General features: G+C 36.0%; 1 protein-coding gene and 1 long non-coding RNA gene across 2 annotated transcripts; both read right to left on the minus strand.

The window, feature by feature from the left end:
• Nucleotides 1-1,574: 1,574 nt before the first annotated feature.
• Nucleotides 1,575-3,643, minus strand: LOC128547364 (uncharacterized). The gene is made up of 2 exons (XR_008366475.1): nucleotides 3,614-3,643; nucleotides 1,575-3,030 (listed from the first exon to the last, which is right to left on the minus strand). It is a non-coding gene; the product is annotated as an uncharacterized LOC128547364 (long non-coding RNA).
• Nucleotides 3,644-3,832: 189 nt separating this feature from the next.
• LOC123534108 (amyloid protein-binding protein 2-like) lies at nucleotides 3,833-24,022 on the minus strand. Its single transcript, XM_053520554.1, has 12 exons — nucleotides 23,876-24,022; nucleotides 19,761-19,849; nucleotides 18,920-19,068; nucleotides 17,100-17,223; nucleotides 14,164-14,332; nucleotides 12,425-12,514; nucleotides 11,766-11,833; nucleotides 9,469-9,574; nucleotides 7,623-7,747; nucleotides 5,731-5,816; nucleotides 4,868-5,058; nucleotides 3,833-4,012 (listed from the first exon to the last, which is right to left on the minus strand). Exons 1-12 carry the CDS (start codon nucleotides 24,014-24,016, stop codon nucleotides 3,833-3,835), a joined length of 1,518 nt encoding a protein of 505 aa, XP_053376529.1. The 5' UTR covers nucleotides 24,017-24,022.
• Nucleotides 24,023-24,259: the final 237 nt, after the last annotated feature.

The following is a 24,259-nucleotide window of genomic DNA, read 5'->3' on the forward strand; positions in this document are numbered from 1 at the left end:
TGATTGAGCTTTAAACACCTGTGTATCAACAATAAAGGAAAGAATTAATAAAACTACAAAAGCTAATTAGAAGAATTAATATTGTAATTATTATAATTATTATTATTACATGATATTAATAATAAAAATGACAATGGTGGCGATGATGATATATGGTAAAATAATAATGATGAAATAAGGTAAAATAAAAATATCAACAGCAACGGTTACAATCATAAAATAATAAAAGCCAAAAAAGAAAAGAAAAGATAATAGAAAGAAAAAACAAATCTGTAGTGTAAATAATATATTTTGTGTTGTATAACAACAAGATATATTATAAAAATGACAATGTCAAAACTCTGTCAATATACTCTACACCAGGGGTTTAGATCAAGAAATCTGTTACTATTTACTAGGGTTACTGTTTTCATTACTTCGAGATTTTTTTCGGTTAAACCGTACAAAGAATCAAGGTTAACGGTAAAATGCACCATGTGAAACACTTACTTTAAGATAATTGCTTTATATACTTTCATACATTTATCACTAAACTGGTATAATATAAGAAAAGAAAAACACAAATTTAAAGGCGAATAATAGTATGAATTTGCTCAATAAATGTCATATAAGAAACACTACCAACAGATTGTTGCATTTTTGCCCCACTTTTTATATATTTTGCTCAAGAATAGTTTAAGATAAAAGGCGGAATAGCAATTTATTAAATTTGTAATTACCTCCTCCATTAAGGTGAATTATCTAAAAAGCTGTGTATTTCTTTTGCTTTCAGAAGAAATATAGGTTTTTCATTCCCCTTCTTTAGAAATTGAGATATTTTAACAATATGAATCAATAGACAAGTTTTAAAACTGCTTAAAGTATTGTAATGAACTGTGTCTCTATATACCCCTTAGCAATGGATATATGAGCCATGCCATGAGAAAACAAACATAATGGCTTTGCGACCAGCATGGATCCAGACCAGCCTGCGCATCCGCGCAGTCTGGTCAGGATCCATGCTGTTCACTAACAGTTTCTCAATTGCTAATTGCAATAGACTTTGAAAGCGAACAGCATGGATCCTGACCAGACTGCTCGGATGCGCAGGCTGGTCTGGATCCATGCTGGTCGCAAAGCCACTATGTTGGTTTTCCCATGGCATGGCTCATATCTTACTTTCATCTTATCCGTCTATCGTTTATCCATCTGGGTGTCAAAAAATCTAAAAATCTTGCCACAGCATTTTACATTGATAAAGCTTCACATCAAGGATCTTTTCTTAATCAATTGCGTCTCCTTTACCAATGTTTGGATTTTTACGAAACTTGAAAGGAATGGTAGAACTCCTTGTTGTGCATTCTTTACTGGTTTTACAAGTGGTTGAATTTTCGTCGAGCCATTGCCTTTTGATATGCATAAGGTTTGCGTAGGAATTATGAGCACACAACTTTGCTGTGAGTATTTTATGGGTTTTGTACCTAAATGAGTTTTCTCTGATTTTGAGCATATTTCTTTGTATATGAACTTTACAAAACGGTTCCGTTAAGGTAATAATTAATATGTTAAAATTATATGTTGACGAACAAATAATTGTAAAACAACTATGTAATTGTCAGTACAACTGGTATAAATAACTAAACAAATAAACACAAGAGAAGAGTTATATGCAAAATTTAAGGGATAAATCAATAAATCACTGAAAATTTACGTTCCATTAACTGCTGCTTCTTTCAATTCTCAACGATTGTACATAAGTCATTCGAGTACTTTTTTATAAAAAGAAAACTTTCTGGGGCAATGACCCTGAATAGTATAATCCGGGCCGAATATACTGATGATATTCACAAGTACTCTCCACTCCAATCACTGCTTGGAAGCCTTATCGTTATTTACCTCGATATGATCTTTTACATATGTACATGTTTTATTAAATTTGAAAATCTATGTTATATGCGCCATATCATCATATTAGCGGGTGGAGAAAACAGAGAATTTCTTATGTTAATGTAACGTGATTTATATAACTAAGAGTTTGCAAGTCCAAAATATGCAATATCATATTATTTGATGCCGAGGAAAGAAAACCCGTTTTCAGTTTGAAGTACCTTAACTGATAGATAACTCGGAAACTTCTGAATAATTTAAGATCATTAGATAATATGAAAATATGTAAAATGAATAAAGTATCAGCCTGAAATGCTACAACACTAAAATTCCAAACGACTCCTATTAGTGATCAGCAATCTTGGGCAGTGGCCAATATGAGCAAATAACAAACTAATTAGGACTAGAACGCCCAAATCATGAGAGGCCATTACCAAACTAATTAACTGAAATATATACGGGAACGTCAGTAATTACTTAATTAGTCAGTTATCAACTTATTTTACATAAACAATAAATTCCCAAAGGGAAGATAAGCGCATCTGCTTTATATGAGCGATGTATGTATAAACTATGCAGTTATTTACATTTTGGTGTAGCATATTCGTATCTACTAAGCGAATAAAAAAGTATTTAATGCATTCATCGCTGGTACATAAATACAAAATGTGTAATCTTTGGTTTAAAATCTGTTGAAAAAATAGTTAAATTTTCACCTTCACATGTTATGTAAAAAATATATATGTTTCCATCGTGAATTCGAGATTTACATTACAGTCCTTGAAATGCTGCATCTTGATATACTTTGGTGGAATATACTAGCATCTACCACAAACCAACGAAGAACACCCTATTACATCTCGTTATTGGAATCCTTTACTATATAACTAAACTTTACAGGTAAACGATACGCTTAATGTTTAATGCAGTTCCTTTAGGCAAAGTTTGTCATGCCCAACTTTCGAAAGTTATAACAAGTGTTGCATCCTCTACAGCAATCTAAAAGGATAATTTAAGAAAGAAGAAACAAATCCATTGTACAATTTATTGAACTACATGTATGAAATATTGAAATGAACTTCATGGAATAATATTGGCACTATTGGAATGTTGTTACACTTTGGTAAATGTCCTTATACAAGTTTGGCCTCCACCTGTCAATGTCTGAAATGTAAATGAAAGCAGACGCTTCGATAACAGTAATGCTAGTCTAAGAGAAGTTTTAAAAACGGCAAATATCTGACATAAAATGACTAGAGCAGTTTTAGTAATGTTGAATGTCTGACATAAAAATGACTAGAGCTGTTTTAATGACGGTAAATGTCTGACATAAAAATTACTATAGCTGTTTCAATGACAGTAAATGTGTGACATAAAACAAAACCAGGGCTGTTTCAATAACGGTAAATGTCTGAGATTAAAATAACTAGAACTTTGGTAACAGTAATTGTAACTGAAGGCAGACGGTTTAATAACAATGGCTATTGCTATACGTTTCAAGACTGAGAAATCATATTTAGATTAATCTACCGCATCGAAGTAGAATGTGTTCAAGATAGATTTTAGATTAAATTTTAAAATGATGCAGGATCACAACGGATCTACTTGTGCTAAGACGATCTAAAAACCTAAAACTGACACTCTGCCAAAATAAAAATTAATAATAGAATCACCATAAGCATCGAGAATAATCTGCAAAATTTAATTAAATCAAGAAATTTCAAGTCAGATTTGTAGTTATAATTACCATTGTTAAAGTGCCGCCGTCTCCCTTCCTCTCAGGCTAAATCAATAGAAACGTTAAAACCCAGTGTGCAAGAAACATTTCCATTCCGATTATTTTCACCACAAAATAAGCCATTTTGGCCAAATCCACAAAATTTTGCCCCAAAAAATAAAATTATTGACAGCATTACATTTTTTTCGCCACAGCTCTACATATATGTCATTATTAAAACTTCTATAATTAACAGTAATTACCTATTTCTATGGATCGCAGGTAAAGTTTTTCAGCTTCGTCATATTTATCCATGTCATAGTTATACAATGATGCTAGATGTCCGACAGACAACGCTACCTCATAGTCCTCTGTCCCTAACAACCGTTCCTTTATCTCTATTGCCTGTAGGTGCATCTGTTCTGCTTCCTATAGTAAATAGTATAAATTCTCATTAAAGGTAACCATGTGACAGTTATAGTGTCTAAGTAGTTATTCAGTGACACGAGATGTTCAACACTAAGTGTCATCTCATAGTCCTCTGTTCTTTACAACTGTTCTTTAACAGCCAGCAGATACATCTGCTTTCTTCCTATAGATAATAATTGAGCCGTGCTAGGAGAAAACCAACATAGTGGGTTTGCGACTAGCATGGATCCAGACCTGCCTGTGCATCCGCGCAGTCTGTTCAGGATCCATGCTGTTCGCTTTTAAAGCCTATTGGAATTGGAGAAACTGTTAGCAAACAGCATGGATCCTGACCAGACTGCGCGGATGCGTAGGCTGGTCTGGATCCATGCTGCTCGCAAACCCACTATGTTGGTTTTCGCAAGGCACAGCTCAATTATTATATAATTCATACATTTGTTAACTTGATAAACACTGACAAACTACAAATAATGATTATGATCATCCTTAAGTGCTGTGAAAACCTAAATATTCAATTGGGAATAATCTTTGCGAATGTTATTGTTGTGTCAATCCATAAAGATAAATCTAAACTAACAAGTTACATTCCTAATTTTTTCTGTTCAAAAGTTTGAATTGACAAATTCACAAAATAGCAGTTTTGACCAAAACTGTGAAATTCTGTTTGGAAGAAATTAAATGATTTCACAATAAATGGAATCAACTTCCTGGTAAGGACAATGCAGAATACTATTACACCAATTTCTTAACAATTAACTTGTGGCTGCAGTCAAGTGTCGCTAATTCTAGCTTGTTTAACCTCAGATCATACACAAAATAAAACAAATTTCAATGTTACTACAGGAAAATATTTACCTCGTATCTATGCATGGACTGGTAAAGTCTTCCGAGATTTCCGTAATGTTTTGCTGTCTGTACATTGTTTTCTCCAAAAGCTTTTCTTGCCAGAGCAAGGGACTGGAGATGTAGTTCCTGCGCCTCTGTCAACAACTTATCCTCTACCTCCTTGTTGTGACTATCTATGGCAATTTCTTCCAGAATTAATGCTGAAAATATACGACAATTTCTACCAGAATTCTTGAAATATATGGAAACTTCTTCCTGAATCAATGCTGGAAATATATGTCAATTTCTTCCAGAATATTGGAAATATATGGCAATTACCAATTTCTTCCTGAATTAGTGCTGTAATAATATATTGCAATTTCTTCTAGAAGCAGCGCCTCCTCTGCCAGTCATCAATGTAGCCAAATGCTACAAATTCAAAGAACTGGCTACAGATTTTTGAAGGTGACGATAAGATTTTATTAAAATGTGGCCAGATTTCAGCAATTCAGAGTCAAATTGGCACTTTCTCTCAAGATGTGACAAAAACTTTGTAAGGCCCAGTTGAGGCCCAGAGAATGCTCAAAATATACAGCAGTTTCTTCCAGAATTAATGTTAAAAATACATGAAATTTTCAACATTAAATTGCATTCAAATTCAAAACAAAACAAAAATATTATTCTTTTTGCTCACAAAAAAAACAACTTAATTTCACTTGACGCTCTTCAGTTTTATAATTAGGTACTTCTTGCATGCCTTATTTCATTTCAATTATTGAATTTTTACCAATTTAACTATACATTGCCCAATTGTGCAAAGTGTAATTAATCAACATATTTTAACAAGTATGTTTCTTTTGATTATGCTTATGAAACCTAATTTCCTTTCCTACCTTTAACACGTTTAGATGAGGACAACATTAGATGATCTTTAGGCAGTATATGTTCTAAGATTTCAATGGCCTTTTCAGCATGATCCCTGCAAAACAAAACAAAACAACATTAAAACTTATTTTAATGGTGGCACAATCAATAAACTCTTATTATGATGGATGGCTGGATGTTATTCTAGGTACTTACTTATATAATGACTTTCCGGATTTGTTGGCAAAGGATGACACCCAGAGTATTATTTCAGTCACTGGCTGTCAACCAGACAGAAACCCTGACTTAGCAAACCAATAAGCTCATTCAATGACATATTGTGACAATGTGATTGCATTATCAGTCGTACATTGCAGGTGATTCGAAGTTGGCTGTCTTTGATCACTCAACAAGAAACCTCCCTAGATAACAAGAGCTCGTCGAACACGAAATGCCCCCCTTGATGCATTTAGTAATTGCACAAAGAACAGAAATTATATGCACACTGTAAATAAGTATATGTAAACCATGTGACCCACAGGGCGGAGCCATATTTGACCCTTGGGGAATAATTTGAATAATCTTAGTAGAGGATCACTAGATGATGTCATATACAAAATATCAAAGCCCTAGGCCCTGTGGTTTTGGACAAGAGGTTTTTCAAAGCTTTTTCCTATATAAGGCTATATAAACCATGTGACCCTAGGGGTGGGGCCATATTTGACCCAAGGGAAATAATCTGAACAATCTTGGTAGAGGACCACTAGATTTTGCTACATACCAAATATCAAAGCCCTAGGCCCTATGGTTTTGGACAAGAAGATCAGAAACCATTTAACTGTTCCTGGCCAATGTGACCTTGACCTTTGACCTAATGACCTCAAAATCAATAGGGGTCACCTGCTGGTCATGACCAACCTCCCTATCAACTTTCGTGATCCTAGGCCTAAGCGTTCTTGAGTTATCATCCAGAAACTGTTTTACTGTTCAGGGTCACTGTGACCTTGACCTTTAACATACTGACCTCAAAATCAATAGGGGTCATCTGCTGGTCATGGTCAACCTAACTATCAATTTTCCTGACACTAGGCCCAAGCGTTCTTGAGTTATTGCCTGGAAACCACTTTACTGTTCCTGGTCACTGTCGCCTTGACCTTTGACATACTGACCTCAAAATCAATAGGGGTCACCTGCTGGTCATGACCAACCTCCCTATCAACTTTCGTGATCCTAGGCCTAAGCGTTCTTGAGTTATCATCCGGAAACTGTTTTACTGTTCAGGGTCACTGTGACCTTGACCTTTAACATACTGACCTCAAAATCAATAGGGGTCATCTGCTGGTGATGACCAACCTCCCTATCAACTTTCATGATCCTAGGCCCAAGTGTTCTTGAGTTATCATCCGGAAACCGTTTTACTATTCAGGGTCACTGTGACCTTGACCTTTGACATACAGACCTCAAAATCAATAGGGGTCATCTACTGGTGATGACCAACCTCCCTATCAACTTTCATGATCCTAGGCCCAAGCGTTCTTGAGTTATCATCCGGAAACGGATAGGTCTACATTCCGACCGACCGACCGACCGACCGACCGACATCTGCAAAACAATATACCCCTCCTTTTTCAAAGGGGGGCATAACAACAGACCTTCTCAATTTTCACTTATTTCCTGTATACTGTAATACCATGTCAGTCTCTTTTTAATGATATGCTAAATGAGGAATAAAGACATGTGTTAAAACATATCCTAGCTTTAAACAAGTTCTCTTTGTTCATTGGGGCTTAAAGTTCTTGAGTGAAACATCCATGAAATCAAAGAATATAGGACACTCACAAGAAACAATTCAACACGAGTTCACCTCTAATCTTAAGGAAAAGGCTTTACAATGTATATAACAGACTGAATGAAGTCTTACTTTGCATCAGTGAATCGTCCAGAGCTATATTCCTGTACATATGAGGCGTATGACAGATCTTCATGGGCTACAGCTACATGTAGATTGTTTCCACCAAATACAGCTTGTCGTATATCTAAGGCATTCTGTAAAACAAAATCATTCTTAAAATAAAAGTTAAACACCCACTAATATAAACCATTTTACAATGACAAAGGTCATAGGATAACTCTGCAACTTTAATGGTGGAGATAGACCATACGTTTTTCCACCCCATTATTTCAGACCTGTGCACAAATCTTGCTTTACTGATCACACTTTACTTTTTTGTGTTTGCACCAAAAATAAAATTTTGACTTGACAGCTTCGAAAATGACCCTCAGTGCAAACTCAAGGTGAATTTTGAGGCAAGTGAGGAACGGTTAAATCAAATAGGAACTTCCCAGCTCTAAATTTATTTGTTTGTTTTGGGTGTAACCAAAAATCCATAGAAAGTGAGTACTATGAAAGTGACTATTGGTACAAACATTTTGACATAAGAATTTTGTAGGTTTTTCTTATAAATAACCAAATAAAATGTGCAGAAGGTAGTAAACTGATGCAACTCTTTGGAAACAATGCAAAAAAATTACATTCTCCTTGCATTTTTACAAATATCTAACTTCTATTTTCATCCACTTTATATCATTTTTCAGTGTCATATATACATTCTAGGCCAACACAGTGCCATCTTGTAGCTTCTTGGAAATGAACATACTGAAAAAGTTCACCCAGACTGTGGGCAAGTAGCTTTAATAGAGAGGAGACCCAAAATTTAAAGGAACATTTTCTCTGAAACTAATAAAACAAGAGCACCGCCTTGCGGGTGCTGACGCTCATTTGATTTTTTTTGTGTATTAGAAATATTGTCCTACCCATGATTTTCTAAGTCTAAAAAGGGCCATCATTCTTGCAAAAAGCAGAATAAAGTTATGTTTCTTGATGTACAGTGTCCACTTATGATGGTGAAAAACTATTGCAAGTTTTAAAGCAATAGCTTTGATAGTTTATGAGAAAAGTTGACTTAAACATAATACTTAACCAAGAAAATGATTTTCTAAGTCCAAAAGGGGCAATAATTATTGCAAAAAGCAGGATGTTGCTTGCTGTACAGGGTCAGCTTATGATGGTGAACAAGTGTTGCAAGTTTTAAAGCAATAGCTTAGATAGTTTAAGAGAAAAAGTTGACCTAAACATAAAACTTAACCAAGAAATCTGATATTTTCTAAGTCCAAAAGGGGCCATAAATCTTGCAAAAAGCAGGATGGAGTTATGGTTCTTGCTGTACAGGGTCAACTTATGATGGTGAACAAGTGTTGCAAGTTTTAAAGCAATAGCTTTGATAGTTTAGGATAAAAGCTGACCTAAACATAAAACTTAACCAAGAAAACTGATTTTCTAAGTCCAAAAAGGGCAATAAATCTTGCAAAAAGCAAGATGGAGTTATGTTTCTTGATGTACAGGGTCTGCTTATGATGGTGAACAAGTATTCCAAGTTTCAAAGCAATAGCTTTGATAGTTTAGGAGAAAAGTTGACCTAAACATAAAACTTAACCAAGAAATCTGATATTTTCTAAGTACAAAAGGGGCCATAAATCTTGCAAAAAGCAAGATGGAGTTATGTTTCTTGCTATACAGGGTCAGCTTATGATGGTGAACAAGTATTCCAAGTTTCAAAGCAATAGCTTTGATAGTTTAGGAGAAAAGCTGACCTAAACATAAAACTTAACCAGGCAACGCCGACGCCGACGCCGACAACCGCTCAAGTGATGACAATAACTCATCATTTTTTTTCAAAAAATCAGATGAGCTAAAAATGCCACTTTACCTGATAAACTTGTACAGCTGCTGCTATAGAATCCACATTTAGAAGATAGAAACCATAATCTAGCAGAGCATCAGCATATTTTGGATGATGACAACCGAAACACTCCCTGCAAAAATATATTATAAGATTATTTGTAGTATATGAAGAAATTTTTTAAAATGAAAGAGGAAATTACTGGGTGAATGACTGTTCCATTTGTACTGTTTGGTTTTTAGTTAAACCAACAAACTTCAGGTCAAGTGGAGACTTTTCAATTAAAGATTGAGCAAGACACCAGTTGGCCTTTTAGGGAATATTTCTGGATTGATAACTGGACAGAACAACTGAGCTTTTGTAAGCCAGTATGATCGCTTCCTCTTGTCAACTTGAGAGGGGCTCAAACTCAAAGGTGAGGGGCAAGCCACAAGTGATTTCAAAGTCAGGGCGAGAGGCAAGTGATATCAAAGTCAGCAACTTGTATACACAATGTACTTAGTTTTAGTGTAATTGCCACATTTTATCGTGGTTGCCATCAATAAAGTCAAATTAAATGGCTTACTTCCCTGACTTTTAAAGGTCCATAATGCTTTTAAAATTTTAATCTTAAAAACATATTAAACAGCATTCCAGATAGATATTACGCGTCTGTTTGTTTGTTTTGGGCTTAACGCGGTTTTTTTCAACAGTATTTTAGTCATGTAACGGAGAGCAGTTAACCTAATCAGTGTTCCTGGATTCTGTACCAGTAAAAACCTGTTCTCCGAAAGTAACTGCCAACATCCTCACATGAATCAGAGGTGGAGGAAAAATGATTTCAGACACAATGTCTTTTATCAAATCATCACGGAGAACATACGCACCGCTCCAGGATCGATCTCACGACCCCGCGATCCATGGACTGACGCTCTCCCGATTGAGCTAAGTTTAACATTATGCATAATTATATGGTTAGCGAAGCACAACTTTTAATATTGCACAGGATCTGTTATAATAAGAGTCATAAAGGGAGGTAATAAAATACAACAAGAGCACCACCTTGCTGGTGCTGACGCTCATCTGATTTTTTTGTATAATAGAAAAATTGTCCTACCCATGACTTTGTAAGTCCAAAAAAGGGCCATAATTCTTGCAAAAACCAGGATGGAGTTATGTTTCTTGATGGACAGAGTTAGCTTATAATGGTGAACAACAGTTGCAAGTTTCAAAGCAATAGCTTTGATAGTTTAGGAGAAAAGTTTACCTAAACATAAAACTTAACCAATAAATTTGATATAAGTCCAAAAGGGGCCATAATTCTTGCAAAAAGCAGGACAGAGTTATGTTTCTTGCTGTACATGGTCAGCTTATGATGGTGAACAAGTGTTGCAAGTTTTAAAGCAATAGCTTTGATAGTTTATGAGAAAAGCTGACCTTAACATAAAACTTAACCAAGAAATCTGATTTTCTAAGTCCAAAAGGGGCAATAATTCTTGCAAAAAGTAGGACAAAGTTATGTTTCTTAAAGTACAGGGTCAGATTATGATGGTGAACAACTGTTACAAGTTTCAAAGCAATAGCTTTGATAGTTTAGGAGAAAAGTTGACCTAAACATAAAACGTAACCAATAAATCTGATATTTTCTAAGTCCAAAAGGGGCCATAATTCTTGCAAAAAGCAGGATGGAGTTATGTTTCTTGACGTACAGGGTCAGCTATTGATGGTGAACAAGTGCTGCAAGTTTCAAAGCAATATCTTTGAAATTTAGAAGAAAAGCTGACCTAAACATAAAACTTAACCAGGCAACACCAACACCGACGACGATCAAGTGATGACAATCACTCATAATTTTTTTTCAAAAAATCAGATGAGCTAATAAAATCAATAAAACATTCAAGTATATTCAGCAATATTCAAACCTTCGAAAAATGATAAAGAAAGCATTTATCAGAAAATATTGCAGCTACATTTTATACAAAGACATTAACACAATACATGTAAGTCATGACTTTCATAAATCAATTGTTACCTCCCCTATAAACCTATCAATCCATCAATGGATTATTTAATTTGATTGCAAAGATTTTGAAGATAAAAAGAAAATATTTGACTAGATATTAGTCAGAGGGTTACTGTCTTTAAAAGCAATGCCATGGTTCAGTAGTCATAATTATGTAACATTATGTAACATTTATCTTATTCAAATTTTTTAATGATAAACTCATGACCTACATAGACTGGTATTCAAAAGATTTAAAGAAACAATTCAATGAGTCTCATTAAAATACTATGATTACTTCTTGGGGCAAAAACTGTGGACAAATAAGCCATTAGAGACTTACCTGGCATAACTTACAGCATACTTTACCAACACTTCAGCTTTAGTAAACTCTCTCTTCACAACACAGGCCTAAAATACAGAATACTTGAATGAGTAAGAAATATGTTGGTAGCAACTTCTGTGTTTGTTTCTAGTTATCAGTATGAGGCAGATATAGTCTTTAGAAAAGCTATACGTACAGGACAATAACTTACGGTCATAGCTGGGTCCCGAAAAAACATTTACATAATATCGCATTTGAAAACCAAATATTTGTTAAGTATAGTAAGAAATATCAATGGTGGAAGCCTGAACCACAACTAAACTAGAGCTGCTTTTGAGAAAAGCGCATGTGTCCCACAACTGCCTAATCATCTGAATAGAAGTAAATCATGCACCAAGATCTCAACTGCCTTATCAGACTCTGAGTGCTCTGATTATCAAAAACAAGTTTCAAGGGCCATAATTCTGAAGTGCCTTGGGCCGATTTGGCTAGTTATCGAACTTGGCCGAGGACTTATTGGCAAACACATTTCGTTAAAGTTTGGTGAAGATCCGATGAGAAATGTTCGACTTAAAGAGTGCAGACAAGCTTTGTGACAGACACACAGACAGGAGTAAATCAATATATCTCCCACACCACTGTGTGGTCGGAGACATAATAATAAAAAACTTATTTACCTTTGAACACTGTCTAAGAACATCAACCACTGCTTTTTGGGGTAAACTCAAAGACAGTTCCTTCATTGCCAAGCCACAATGTTTAAATGCCTGAAACAAATAAATATATCAGGTAAATCTTCAGCATCTGTTACATTTACATACACATATACTATTACACATATTCTGTTTATTAATAAAGTGATATGCCTCTAGATTTCAGTCAATGTTTTCGAAATTTAGAAAGATTTCGTACTTTCATTTATTAGTAACTATAAATAACAAGAGCTGTCTCCATAGGATGACACATGCCCCCGTAGCACTTTGAATGAATAGTTATGGCCGGTGTTACAGTTTAGGACCTTTGACCTATGGACCTGGGTCTTGTGCGCGACACGTCGTCTCACTGTGCCACATATTCATGCGTAGTTATTTTAAAATCCATGCATGAATGACAAAGATATGAACCGGACATGCCCATCATTGCACTATCATGAAATATGACCTTTAACGTCTAAGTGTGAACTTGACTTTTGAGCTACGGACCTGGGTCTTGCGCACGACATGTCGACTTACTGTGTTACACATTCATGCCAAGTTATTTGAAAATCCATGCATGAATGACAAAGATATGGACAGGACACGCCCATCAATGCACTATCATGAAATATGACATTTAACGTCTAAGTGTGACCTTGACCTTTGAGCTACAGACCTGGGTCTTGCGCGCGACACGTTGTCTTACTGTGCCACACATTTATGCGTAGTTACTTGAAAATCCATCCATGGATGACAAAGATATGGACCGGACATGCCCATCAATGCATTATCATGAAAAATGACCTTTAACGTCTAAGTGTGACCTTGACCTTTCAGCTATGGACCTGGGTCTTGCGCGCGACACGTCGTCTTACTGTGGTACACATTCATGCCAAGTTATTTGAAAATCCATCCATGGATGACAAAGATATGGACCGGACACGAAAATTGCGGACAGACTGACAGACGGTTCAAAAACTATATGCCTCCCTTCGGGCGCATAAAAAGTATAAACAAATCAAATCAAAGAGTTCTAAGAATTCATAAAAGTGTATTAAGTACATACAGAGAAAATAACTGATGTAAATCAGAGTGCACTTTATTGTACTTCATGCTTTATGCAAAGAATAAGGATTTCTGACTTATAAATAATATATCCTATGCAGCTATAAATAAATATATCCTATACAGCTATATTGTTACTGAATAAAATCAAAGGAGTACAGGTGCAAAGAAATTATATCAGGAGCTTGCAATCCTAGTGATATCAAACCTTGCATCTGAACAAGCTTATAACAACTATGAAAATCAATGAATAAAATCAATGTTTGAGGTGAATTATTTCAATTCTAACATGGCATTAAGAATTACTATCTACAAAATAACTATGACAACATCTACCAAATATTTGCCTGTTTTTTGTGTTGTTCTGTTTTCCTATAGGTCATTGTGACTTTAGACAACATGGCATAATAATTGTGACATACAAACGGTGATATTTTTTTGCATAATGTCACACTTTTATGCCTTCTTGGTTGAAAATGAAAAAAATTGGATCATTTTAGAATTTCTACAATTGCATACATTTTGCAGTTGATCTTACAAAAAATGAATAAAAAATGCACATTTGAAGAAGTCACCCTTTAAAAAGATAGTTTACATCAAACCTTATTTGTTATTGAATGGATAACCTTTTTTGCATTATATAATTAAAATCGTACCTCATCATATTGGCTCTCAGCAAAGAGGAGAGCACAGTATTCTGTATACAGTGTAGCTTTATTCACACTGGTTCCCTGCTCATCAATCCTCGTAATAACATCTAGCGCATCTTTACACGTAGATTTTGCTTCCTGATATTTACAGTTTGAGTTCTGAACATGGAGTAACCTGCGAAATTTATAAAAAAATTTGTAGTTTGGTTTTAACATCAAACTGACATATGAGCAACTTTCTAGCGGAAGGATATCCCTGGAACCTCTCTAGCACTATTTCTGGCACATGTAGGATACCTGGGTAGAACCAGCAACCTTGCGTAAGCCACTTAAACTGACTCATTTACATGAAAAAATTCTACACCCAGTGACGTTTCGAAGCCATAATAGTGAGGGGCAAGATATCTGAAGTAAGCAAAGACTCATGGAGGTCCAATTTATTAAAATAATTTTACTCTAAACAAACATTATTTAACCATTAAAGCAAACTCACTTCTGCCAGAGTTTTTCCCTTTTAAAACAGTCAGAAGTCCAATCCAAATTTGACATATTTCCCCATATTTTGCTTTAAAAATGTGGCCAGTCAAGACACTTTTATAATAAGTCAGTCACAATTAAGTCATTACTGTTTCCAAACCCATCTCTTTAGATGTTGTCTCAATGTGATATTTGATACTTACTGTCACAAAAACAACTGATACTGATGTAACCTGGGAGGAAGGCCATGGCCAAATATATATCAAAAGCACTCTCAACAGCTTTCAATATAAAAGAGGGTCATGATGACCCTGGATCGCTCACCTGAGTAATATGAGCTACATGTTTAAAATGTCAAACTGATGATTTTTAGACATTGTTTGGAAGATTTTTCGATGTACAATCAAGTAACCCCTGGGGTGGGGCCAATTTTACCCCGATGGTCATGATTTGAACAAAGTTTGAAGAAGTCTACTAGGCAATGTTACATATCAAATATCTAAAATCTAGGCTTCTGGTTTATTTTTAGCAAATTTATGAAGATTTCCCTATGTACAATCAAGTAACCCCTTGGGGCTGGGTCAATCTGACCCTGGGGGGCGGGGGGGGGGGGGGGTCAAGATTTGAACAAATTTTGTAGAGGTCCACTAGGCAATGCTACATGTCAAATATCTAAGCTCTAGGCCTTCTGGTTTATTTTTAGAAAATTTTGAAGATTTTTCTATGTACAATCAAGTAACCCCATGGGACAGGGTCAATTTGACCCCGTGGGTCATGATTTGAACAAATTTTGTAGATGTCTACTAAGCAATGCTACATGTCAAATATCTAAGATCTAGGCCTTCTGGTTTATTTTTAGAAAATTTTTGAAGATTTTCCTATGTAAAATCAAGTGACCCCTGGGGCGGGGTCAATTTTGACCCCGGGGGGTCATGATTTGAACAAATTTTGTAGAGGACTACTAGGAAATGCTACATGTTAAATATCTAAGCTCTAGGCCTTCTGGTTTATTTTTAGAAAATTTTTGAACATTTTCGTATGTAAAATCAAGTGACCCCTGGGGCAGGGTCAATTTTGACCCCGGGGTCATGATTTGAATAAATTTTGTAGAGGTCCACTAGGCAATGCTACATGTCAAATATCTAAGCTCTAGACCTTCTGATTTATTTTTTTTTAAATTTTGAAGATTTTTCTATAGAAATCTATGTAAAATCAAGTGACCCCTGAGGCGGGGTCAATTTTGACCCCGGGGTCATGATTTGAACAAATTTAGTAGAGGTCCACTAGGCAATGAAACATGTCAAATATCTAAGCTCTAGGGCTTCTGGTTTTTGAGAAGAAGATTTTTTAAGATTTTCCTATGTAAAATCAAGTGACCCCTGGGGCGGGGTCAATTTTGACCCTGGGGTCATGATTTGAACTAACTTGGTAGAGGTCTACTAGGCAATGCTTTACACCAAGTACATTTCTTTCGTCAAAATACTTTTAAATTTATATGAAATTAATTTTGTTTGAAAGACAAATAAACAATTCGATCTTTTACGGAACGTAACGGCAATCTTAGATTTTAGCGGAGACAGTAAGCGCGGGGAGTAGTTTCCCTTTACCAAAATGGCGAACATCGGTAACAAACTTGTTTTGAAGTTGGAAAATTGTATATACCTGTGTATTATGCGCACCCACGATTCGGGGGTGGTCCCGGGGGTCAAAAAACTGCGCATTATACATGGGTATCTACGGTATCTAAGCTCTAAGCTTCTGATTTTTGAGAAGAAGATTTTTAAAGTTTTTCCTTTCGGTTGCCATGGCAACCAGAGTTCTGCATGGAATTCAATTCCTTGAACAATTTTGAAAGGGGACCACCCAAGATCATTCCTGTGAAGTTTGGTGTAATTCTGCCAAGTGGTTTTCAAGAAGAAGATTTTTTTAGAAATTGTTGATGGACGACACACAATGCATGACGCACTACGCATGAAGGACATCAAGTGGTCACAATAGCTCACCTTGTCACTTCGTGACAGGTGAGCTAAAAAGCAAGTCAGACAGGCCTTTAAAAACTATATGACATTGTAAGAACAGTGTTATGTTTCAGACTATTGAAAATTTAGACAAAAAAAAATGAACTTTTGTGCCCGAGTACAAAATCATTTCACAATATTTTACACGTAGTTATCCCAACCACAGTTACCAGATAAGTTACCAATATTTATTTTGTTCTCATTAGGTAAATGACAAATAACTAACAAGAATCAAAGGTGGAGAAGAAATGAACTTAATTGTACTGTCTGGAGTCAGTACCCTAGACAGGATTTGTACCTACAACCTCCCTATTGTCAATAGCATTGAAAGTATTCAACTGTGGTCTACCTACAGAGCTAACTCTGTAGATTCAAGGAAAACAAACAGTACATGTATTTAGAACCTCTAAATGGATTAAAATACTTTTTTTAATGCAGTGTACATACCTGACACTGCACTCCAGAGATTTACACAGGCTAGGAACAGAGACATCAATCTGACATACATTCAGACATGCTTTGTACACCTTCTCTGCATTGCCAAACCAGCCCGCATCACTGAGAAAACCTCCTGTAATTTGTCAATTTGAAAATGATGAGAAATAAAACTATATTCATCTTTTGATTTTTTGTAATCGACTAATAATCCAAATGTCATGGGATAGCATCCCAGTCTGGCAAATAGTATGGACCCCTACCTAATCCAGAGATCATGGCAATGGATGTCAGACAGACAAGAGAGCGTCCACTTCAAAGACACAAATACTAGTGGCAAAGACTAACAAGAGCTCGTCAAACACGAAATGCCCCCCTTGATGCATTCAGTAATTGCACAAGCAACAGAAATTATTTGCTCACTGTAAACAAAAGTTCTTATGTTCTGGTTCAATGTGACATTGACCTTTGACCTATTGATCTCAAAATCAACAGGGGTCATCTGCTGGTCATGATCAACCTCCCTATTAAGTTTAGTGATCCTAGGCCCAAGCGTTCTTGAGGTATCGTCCGGAAAAGGTTTAACTGTTCTGGGTCAATGTGACTTTGACCTTCAGCCTACAGACCTCAAAATCTATAGGAGTCATCTACAGGTCATGACCAACCTCCCTATCAAGTTTCATGATCCTAGGCCCAAGCGTTCTCAAGTTATTGTCTGGAAATGGTTTAAATGTTCCGGGTCACTGTAACCGTGACCTTTGACCTACTGACTTTAAAATGAAAAGGGGTCATCTGCTGTCATGATGAACCTCTCTATCATCTTTTATGACCCTTGGCCCAAGCGTTCTCAAGTTATCGTCCAGAAACCATTCAACTGTTCCTGGCAAATCTGACCTTGAACTTTGACCAAATGACCTCAAAATCAATAGGGATCATCTGCTGGTTATGATCAATCTCCCTATCAATTTTCCTGATCCTAGGCCCAAGCGTTCTTGAGTTATCGCCCAGAAACTGTTTTACTGTTCCTGGTCACTGTGACCTTGACCTTTGACCTACTGACCTAAAAATCTAAATGGGTCATCTGCTTATCATGACCAACCTCCCTATCAACTTTCATGATCCTAGGCCCAAGCAATCTCAAGTAATCATTCAGAAACCGTTTAAGTGTTCAGGGTCACTGTGACCTTGAACTTTGACATACTGACCTCAAAATCAATAGGGGTCATCTGCTGTCATGACCAACCTCCCTATCAACTTTCATGATCCTAGGCCCAAGTGTTCTTGAGTTATCATCCGGAAACCGTTTAACTGTTCAGGGTCACTGTGACCTTGACCTTTGACATACAGATCTCAAAATCAATAGGGGTCATCTGCAGGTCATGATCAACCTCCCTATCAACTTTCACAATCCTAGGCCCAAGTAATCTTGAGTTATCATCCGGAAACCGTTTAACTGTTCCGTGTCACTGTGACCTTGAACTTTGAAATATTGACCTCAAAATCAATAGGGGTCATCTGCTGGTCATGACCAACCATCCTATCAATTTTCATGATCCTAGGCCCAAGCGTTCTTGAGTTATCATCCAGAAACAGATTGGTCTACATACAGACCGACCGACCGACAGACCGACCAACCGACAGACATCTGCAAAACAATATACCCTTCCTTCTTCGAAGGGGGGCATAAAAAGTAATCATCATGAATTAAAGTTAAACTTTAAAGTAAGTGGTGAGAACTCCCTCTACAATCGGCATGATCAATGTGAAATAATTAGATTTAAACTAATGTGAAGGGTAGGAGTTATAATGAGAAAGGAGACGTCTATTGTTACCTAAAGCAAATCCAAGCTGTATAACTTTATCTTTTGACTGTATTTCTGGTAGAGCTTGATAAACCTGGCTTGTAAAAGAATCCGCAAGTATCTCTGATACGCGTACCCCATGGTCCATCAACGCTTGAAAACAGTGATGCAACAAATGCCTGAAAGTACCGAAATTATATTGTTTGTGATCTGTTATTTTGTTCACATTGCCATTTTATTCCTTATTACAGCAATTAAACTTAGCTACGTGTACATGTAAGTAACTAACAATAACATAACTCAAAGATGAATGACATTGTACCTGATGTTCTAATCCTGTTCAAGCTTTCACAAGAGCTCTTTATCTTCTTCTTCTTGGTGTTCACAAGAGCTCTTTATGATTTCAATCAATTGCAAGACCTTAGTTATTGAATAATATTCTGCTAGAAACTTGTTCTCATGTTACATTATGTAGAAACTTGTTCTCATGTTACATTATGTTAAAGGTAGACAATCGGCAATTCACATGCAACTTCTAACGCTTGTGTGTTACTTGAAACTTCAGTATTCTTCGACCGTAAATGAATCTCATACAAGCAATGGTTAACCAGAGAATGCGTATTCCCATAGAGATTTGTAATGAAACAGAAATGAAAAATAATCACAGCTTCTGTACTTTTTACATCACAGGACCAAAATTCAGTGACTTCCAAATCCAAATTGATAATTTATACTCAAATTGCTAACCCTGAACAGGGGGGTGGGGGTGGGGGGTAAACTCCAAAAACACAGGGGGCAAGGGATTCAAAGTAAGCAAGTTTAATCTAGATTCATGCATACAGGAAACAAGAAAACAAATTGGGAAAAATACCTTTTGTCATTGACTTTCAGCACTTTTGCAAAAGTATCCAGCTCAGAGAATTCCATGCCCAGTTGACACAGCCTTCCCTTGTTGTACAACTGTAATAAAGATAACTTTTAGTAGCGTAAAGGTAAGCTTTAATGTAAATTTTATGTAATGTCGCTTTGTAAAACAATTAACATAAGCTCTGTAGAGCTTTTGAGCGACCCTATTTTAACTTCAACTCTGTTGGAAAGCATCTAACCCCTTTCGACAAACGTGTCCGCATATATGCGTGCATAAAAATAGTAATGAAAAAAAATCACTGCAGGGAGTTAATGCCGCAACTGCTTTCTGAGAGTGTCACTTAGCCTCATTCAATACTTTCACCTTGTACACAATTTACTTTTCAGAGGCAGTGAAATCTGATTTTGACATACTTGCCTGTTTTACCAAGATGTCCATTGGCTATATAGCAAATGTAGGGTCAAAGCTTACTTGCTCATTTATCAGTCAGGGGTGTAACTGTTTTAAGTTATGAAACCTATTTCAGTTACTATTTCAAGAATTTTATAACCTGTATTAGTTATAAAATATAGATAACCCATGTAAGTTATTCAAAAAAAAGCCTTTTTGCTGTTCTCACAAAGTGACCTTTAAAGTGTAATTAGTAGCAAGCTGTGGTTAATCAAATTCTCTTAGTCTGATCATGACCTGATGAGCATAATGGGATGTTAAGAGTTTTATAGCTTTAAAACCATTTGCGTAAGACTTTATCAGCCTTGCGTAAAAAAGTTTACTGCATAGCTGGAAAGATAAAAGGCCAAAGATTCAGGAAATGATTGCATTAGTCACATTCAAAATGAGGAATTGACACAGGAGGGCTTTGTAATATTTTATGATAACTGAAACAAGTTATGAAAGTAAACGCAATAACTCAAATGGGTTATAAACTGTGATAACTTGAAACAGTTACACCCCTGACTGTTTATAACTTGTTAATTTCATTTTACTGTTTGAGTAAATAGCAGTGACTTACGTAAATCACTGTTGGACTTACCTTTTCCACATCATTATGATTTATCATGATATACACCTGCAAATGAGTACAAGATAGTACATGTATATTGATTACCAAACCCCTAGCCACTTCCATAAATTTACCAGTCGAGCCCAAAAAAAAAAATTTGATAGAAGCTTACTGGTTGGGAACCATTTCCCGGACACAATTTCATATTTCGGCTCCATTATTCCCTAAAAAAAATATTTGACATAAATGAAGCCCACACTACACAAACTTAAGCTCCTTCTGCAGCCGATGTTGTAATCAGCATCGCGTTGTGACGTAAAATATGGGTTCCATGGGGCCTCAAATGGGGTCACCAAAAGAAGAAAATAACCCTGTGAGGTAAACCAGTATCCGGACAAATATTTTGACAGTGTTTTGCTGTTAATTTGATATTGAAATAAGTAATTAAAATATTTTTACACATTTCTTTATCATTCATCTCTTCAAAAATGCACATGAAATAAAAACCGTCGTTCAAAAGCAGCTACGAAAGCAAACAGAAGATGACAATAAATATCTCGAATTTCGTTTAACATGGATTTTGATAATTCCAATATAGAACAAGCAAATTCGATGAATTGGAATCCCCCGCCGAAAGGGTCAGAGTTGAGGAACGGCAAAAAAATATATCCTGCAAAAGGTTAAGAATGTTACCAAGAAGCAAATAATTTCATTAGTCAAATCAAATTAAAAGAAAATGAATGGTTTGTTTGGGTGGGGGGGGGGGGGGTGAGGATACAACAGTTTACATGTTGATTATAAATATTGGTAGAAAACGAAAAATGAAAAAAAAAAAAAAAAAAAAAAAAAAATGGGGGGGGGGGTGTGAGTGAGGGGGAAGGGGGTGACCAATGTAAGGTGGTGACCAGGTGTAGGTACACAACATCACATGTTTATAATAAATGTGCATGGAAAAGAATGGAAGAAGTTTAATGAAATTCTTCCAATTGGTTGGTTTGTTATGTACAGATCTGTGGATTTTTAAACAATTAAAGGGCAATAACTAAATGGAAAATTGACCAATCGAAAAAAAAACTTGAAGGGCATCGTCGCAGTATCTTGGTTCATGTCTATTTCAAGTTTGATGAAATTCTACCTGCTAGTTACTGAGAAATGGCTGCAGACGGACATTTTTCATTAAATCAAGGGCAATAACTCTGAGGGAAATTGACCTATCAAAAAAAAACTTGACGGGCATCAGCGCAGTATCTTGGTTCATGTCTATTTCAAATTTGATGAAATTCTACCTGTTAGTTACTGAGAAATAGCTGCAGACAGACATTTTTTATTAAATCAAGGGCAATAACTCTGAGGGAAATTGACCAATCAAAAAAAAAACTTGACGGGCATCATCGCAGTATGTTGGTTCATGTTTATTTCAAGTTTCATGAAATTCTACCAAGTAGTTACTGAGAAATGGCTGCGGACGGACGGACGGACGGACTGACGGACGGACTGACGGACGGACAACGCCATTTCAATACCCCCCTCCCGATTTCATCGGCGGGGGATAATAAAATTAGTGCAAAAATCGACAGCCCTGTATTTTATGTAACTATTACCTTGAAATTATAAGAAGCACAAGTTATCAGCAGACAATTAATATGTAGCGTAATTATTTCTTCCCCACTTGATACCTCTGCAAGAGTGAACTACTGCGCATGCGCAATGCTATCTTCATGCCCCGATAAGACAGAAAGTTGAATTGTAAACATATGAGAGTTATCATCATAAAACCTTATATTTATACAGCCTTGTAATATAGTGGTTTATTCTAGATATGAAGAACAAACATCTAAATGATCTAGATGAAACAACTACATGAATAACAATGAAATAAAGCGGATATTACATATGTCCGGAAACTGGTCCTGTCCGGAAACTGGTTCCAACCAGTACTGGTACTGATGATAAACCCGAACAGAAAATGAGGTTTTTTACCTGTAACTTTTTTATTTCTGCAATTTGTAATCAATGGTTGGTATCAAAATAAAGCTTAACATTTGCTGAAAACTTTACATAATTCAAATTTATATTTAGTTAGCAAACTCACACGAAGTAAGGCCCTGAAAGGGGTTAGTAAAATGGGGACTGTAAGCAGGTTGACTGATGATAAATTCAAACACTTTGTCATTTACAAAATTTTCTTCGTAGTATTATATTGAAACTTTCCCCAAAAAGCTGCAACAGTCATTCCTGATCAAGTTACGAAATGTGACCCAATGTCAGGCCTTCATGTGGGGACAGTAAGCATGCGCAAAAAAAACACCCTCTTCCCCAGTAATTTTGGCTTACTATTTTTTATACAGATAAAAGTAAGTCATTTATTTATACAGAATATTTACCAATTTTGTTTTTATTTACACCAGTTGGTGTTGCAAATGGAAACTATTAGATGGTGTATTCAGTTTTATAAATAACCGATTGCAATCAAATATTTCCAAGGTGGTCGACTTTATCATCTGTCCGGGTTTATCATCAGTACCAGTAACGATTTATTGGATTATACGGCATACAATTAAACTTCTTTTTATTAATCATCAAATTTCTATCGCTTTCTGCCATTCTGCCTCTTGATGAAAAAATCTGGACATTTGAAATGTAAGAAAAATTTGAGAATTATTGGGGCGGTGACTGTCGCCCCTGCCGCCCCAGTTGCGATGCCTCTAGCGAGTAATATCGGCAGTGCTTTTGCTTTGTAAATACCATTCTATGTATTCATACTGTTTACCTAACCTCTAGCTTGCCCTGCAGGAGTTGTCTAGTGGTCTGGTTACAGTATAGGGGTCCTGTTCTGAACCCCTACTGGGCCCTAGCACTGCCAGTAAAATTATGAAACCGTCCCGTTGATCACCTACTGGTATGGATCACCTCTAGTAGGTCTACAGGTTTTTTACCTGTTGACAGGCATGTTTACATGTTCATAAAAACATTTATGTAGTAATAAGCACTCTCTTTTTTGGAAACTTGATATTCCCAGATTATTCTATGTATAACTTTACTCCTCCCACTTTTTGTAAACAGATGATGAGCTGTCATAATTTTCACAGCATTATTTTTCGCAAAATAACATTACCTTATAATAAATATCAAACTGGACGTTTTCAGGCAAAGCTTTCAATTCTCTTCTATATTTAGAATAGGTAGTAACTATGGCAGAAACAGCCATATTATACAATGAATCTGGAACCCATTCCAGCGCACAGGCGGAAGCCATATTGAATTCCTAATTTACTCTCGGTTGTCTCCCTTACAGCACAGCTAAACCTAATCAAAGCATTGAGACGTCTGATGGTGGCGGGGTTTTCTAATAATGTCCTATAAAATTGTCCACCACGTTACTGCAGTACTTATATTAGCTATTTATCCGGAAAATAACTTTCTAATACCAGCTGATCCAAGAACGCGGCATGGACATGGTAACATACTGTATACAGCTTTAGACACATTAGCACATCCA

Source organism: Mercenaria mercenaria, chromosome 12, assembly GCF_021730395.1.
Source record: "Mercenaria mercenaria strain notata chromosome 12, MADL_Memer_1, whole genome shotgun sequence".
Lineage (NCBI taxonomy): Eukaryota > Metazoa > Mollusca > Bivalvia > Venerida > Veneridae > Mercenaria > Mercenaria mercenaria.

Bases quoted from the DNA above. Each gene is read 5' to 3' on its own strand.
- LOC123534108 (XM_053520554.1), bottom strand. From the start codon at position 24,016: ATGGCTTCCGCCTGTGCGCTGGAATGGGTTCCAGATTCATTGTATAAT. The intron at 5,059-5,730 runs GTAGGAAAGGAA...GTATATTTTCAG, and splicing joins CTCATCTAAACGTGTTAAAG to CATTAATTCTGGAAGAAATT. The intron at 4,013-4,867 runs GTAAATATTTTC...TATTTACTATAG, and splicing joins AGTCCATGCATAGATACGAG to GAAGCAGAACAGATGCACCT.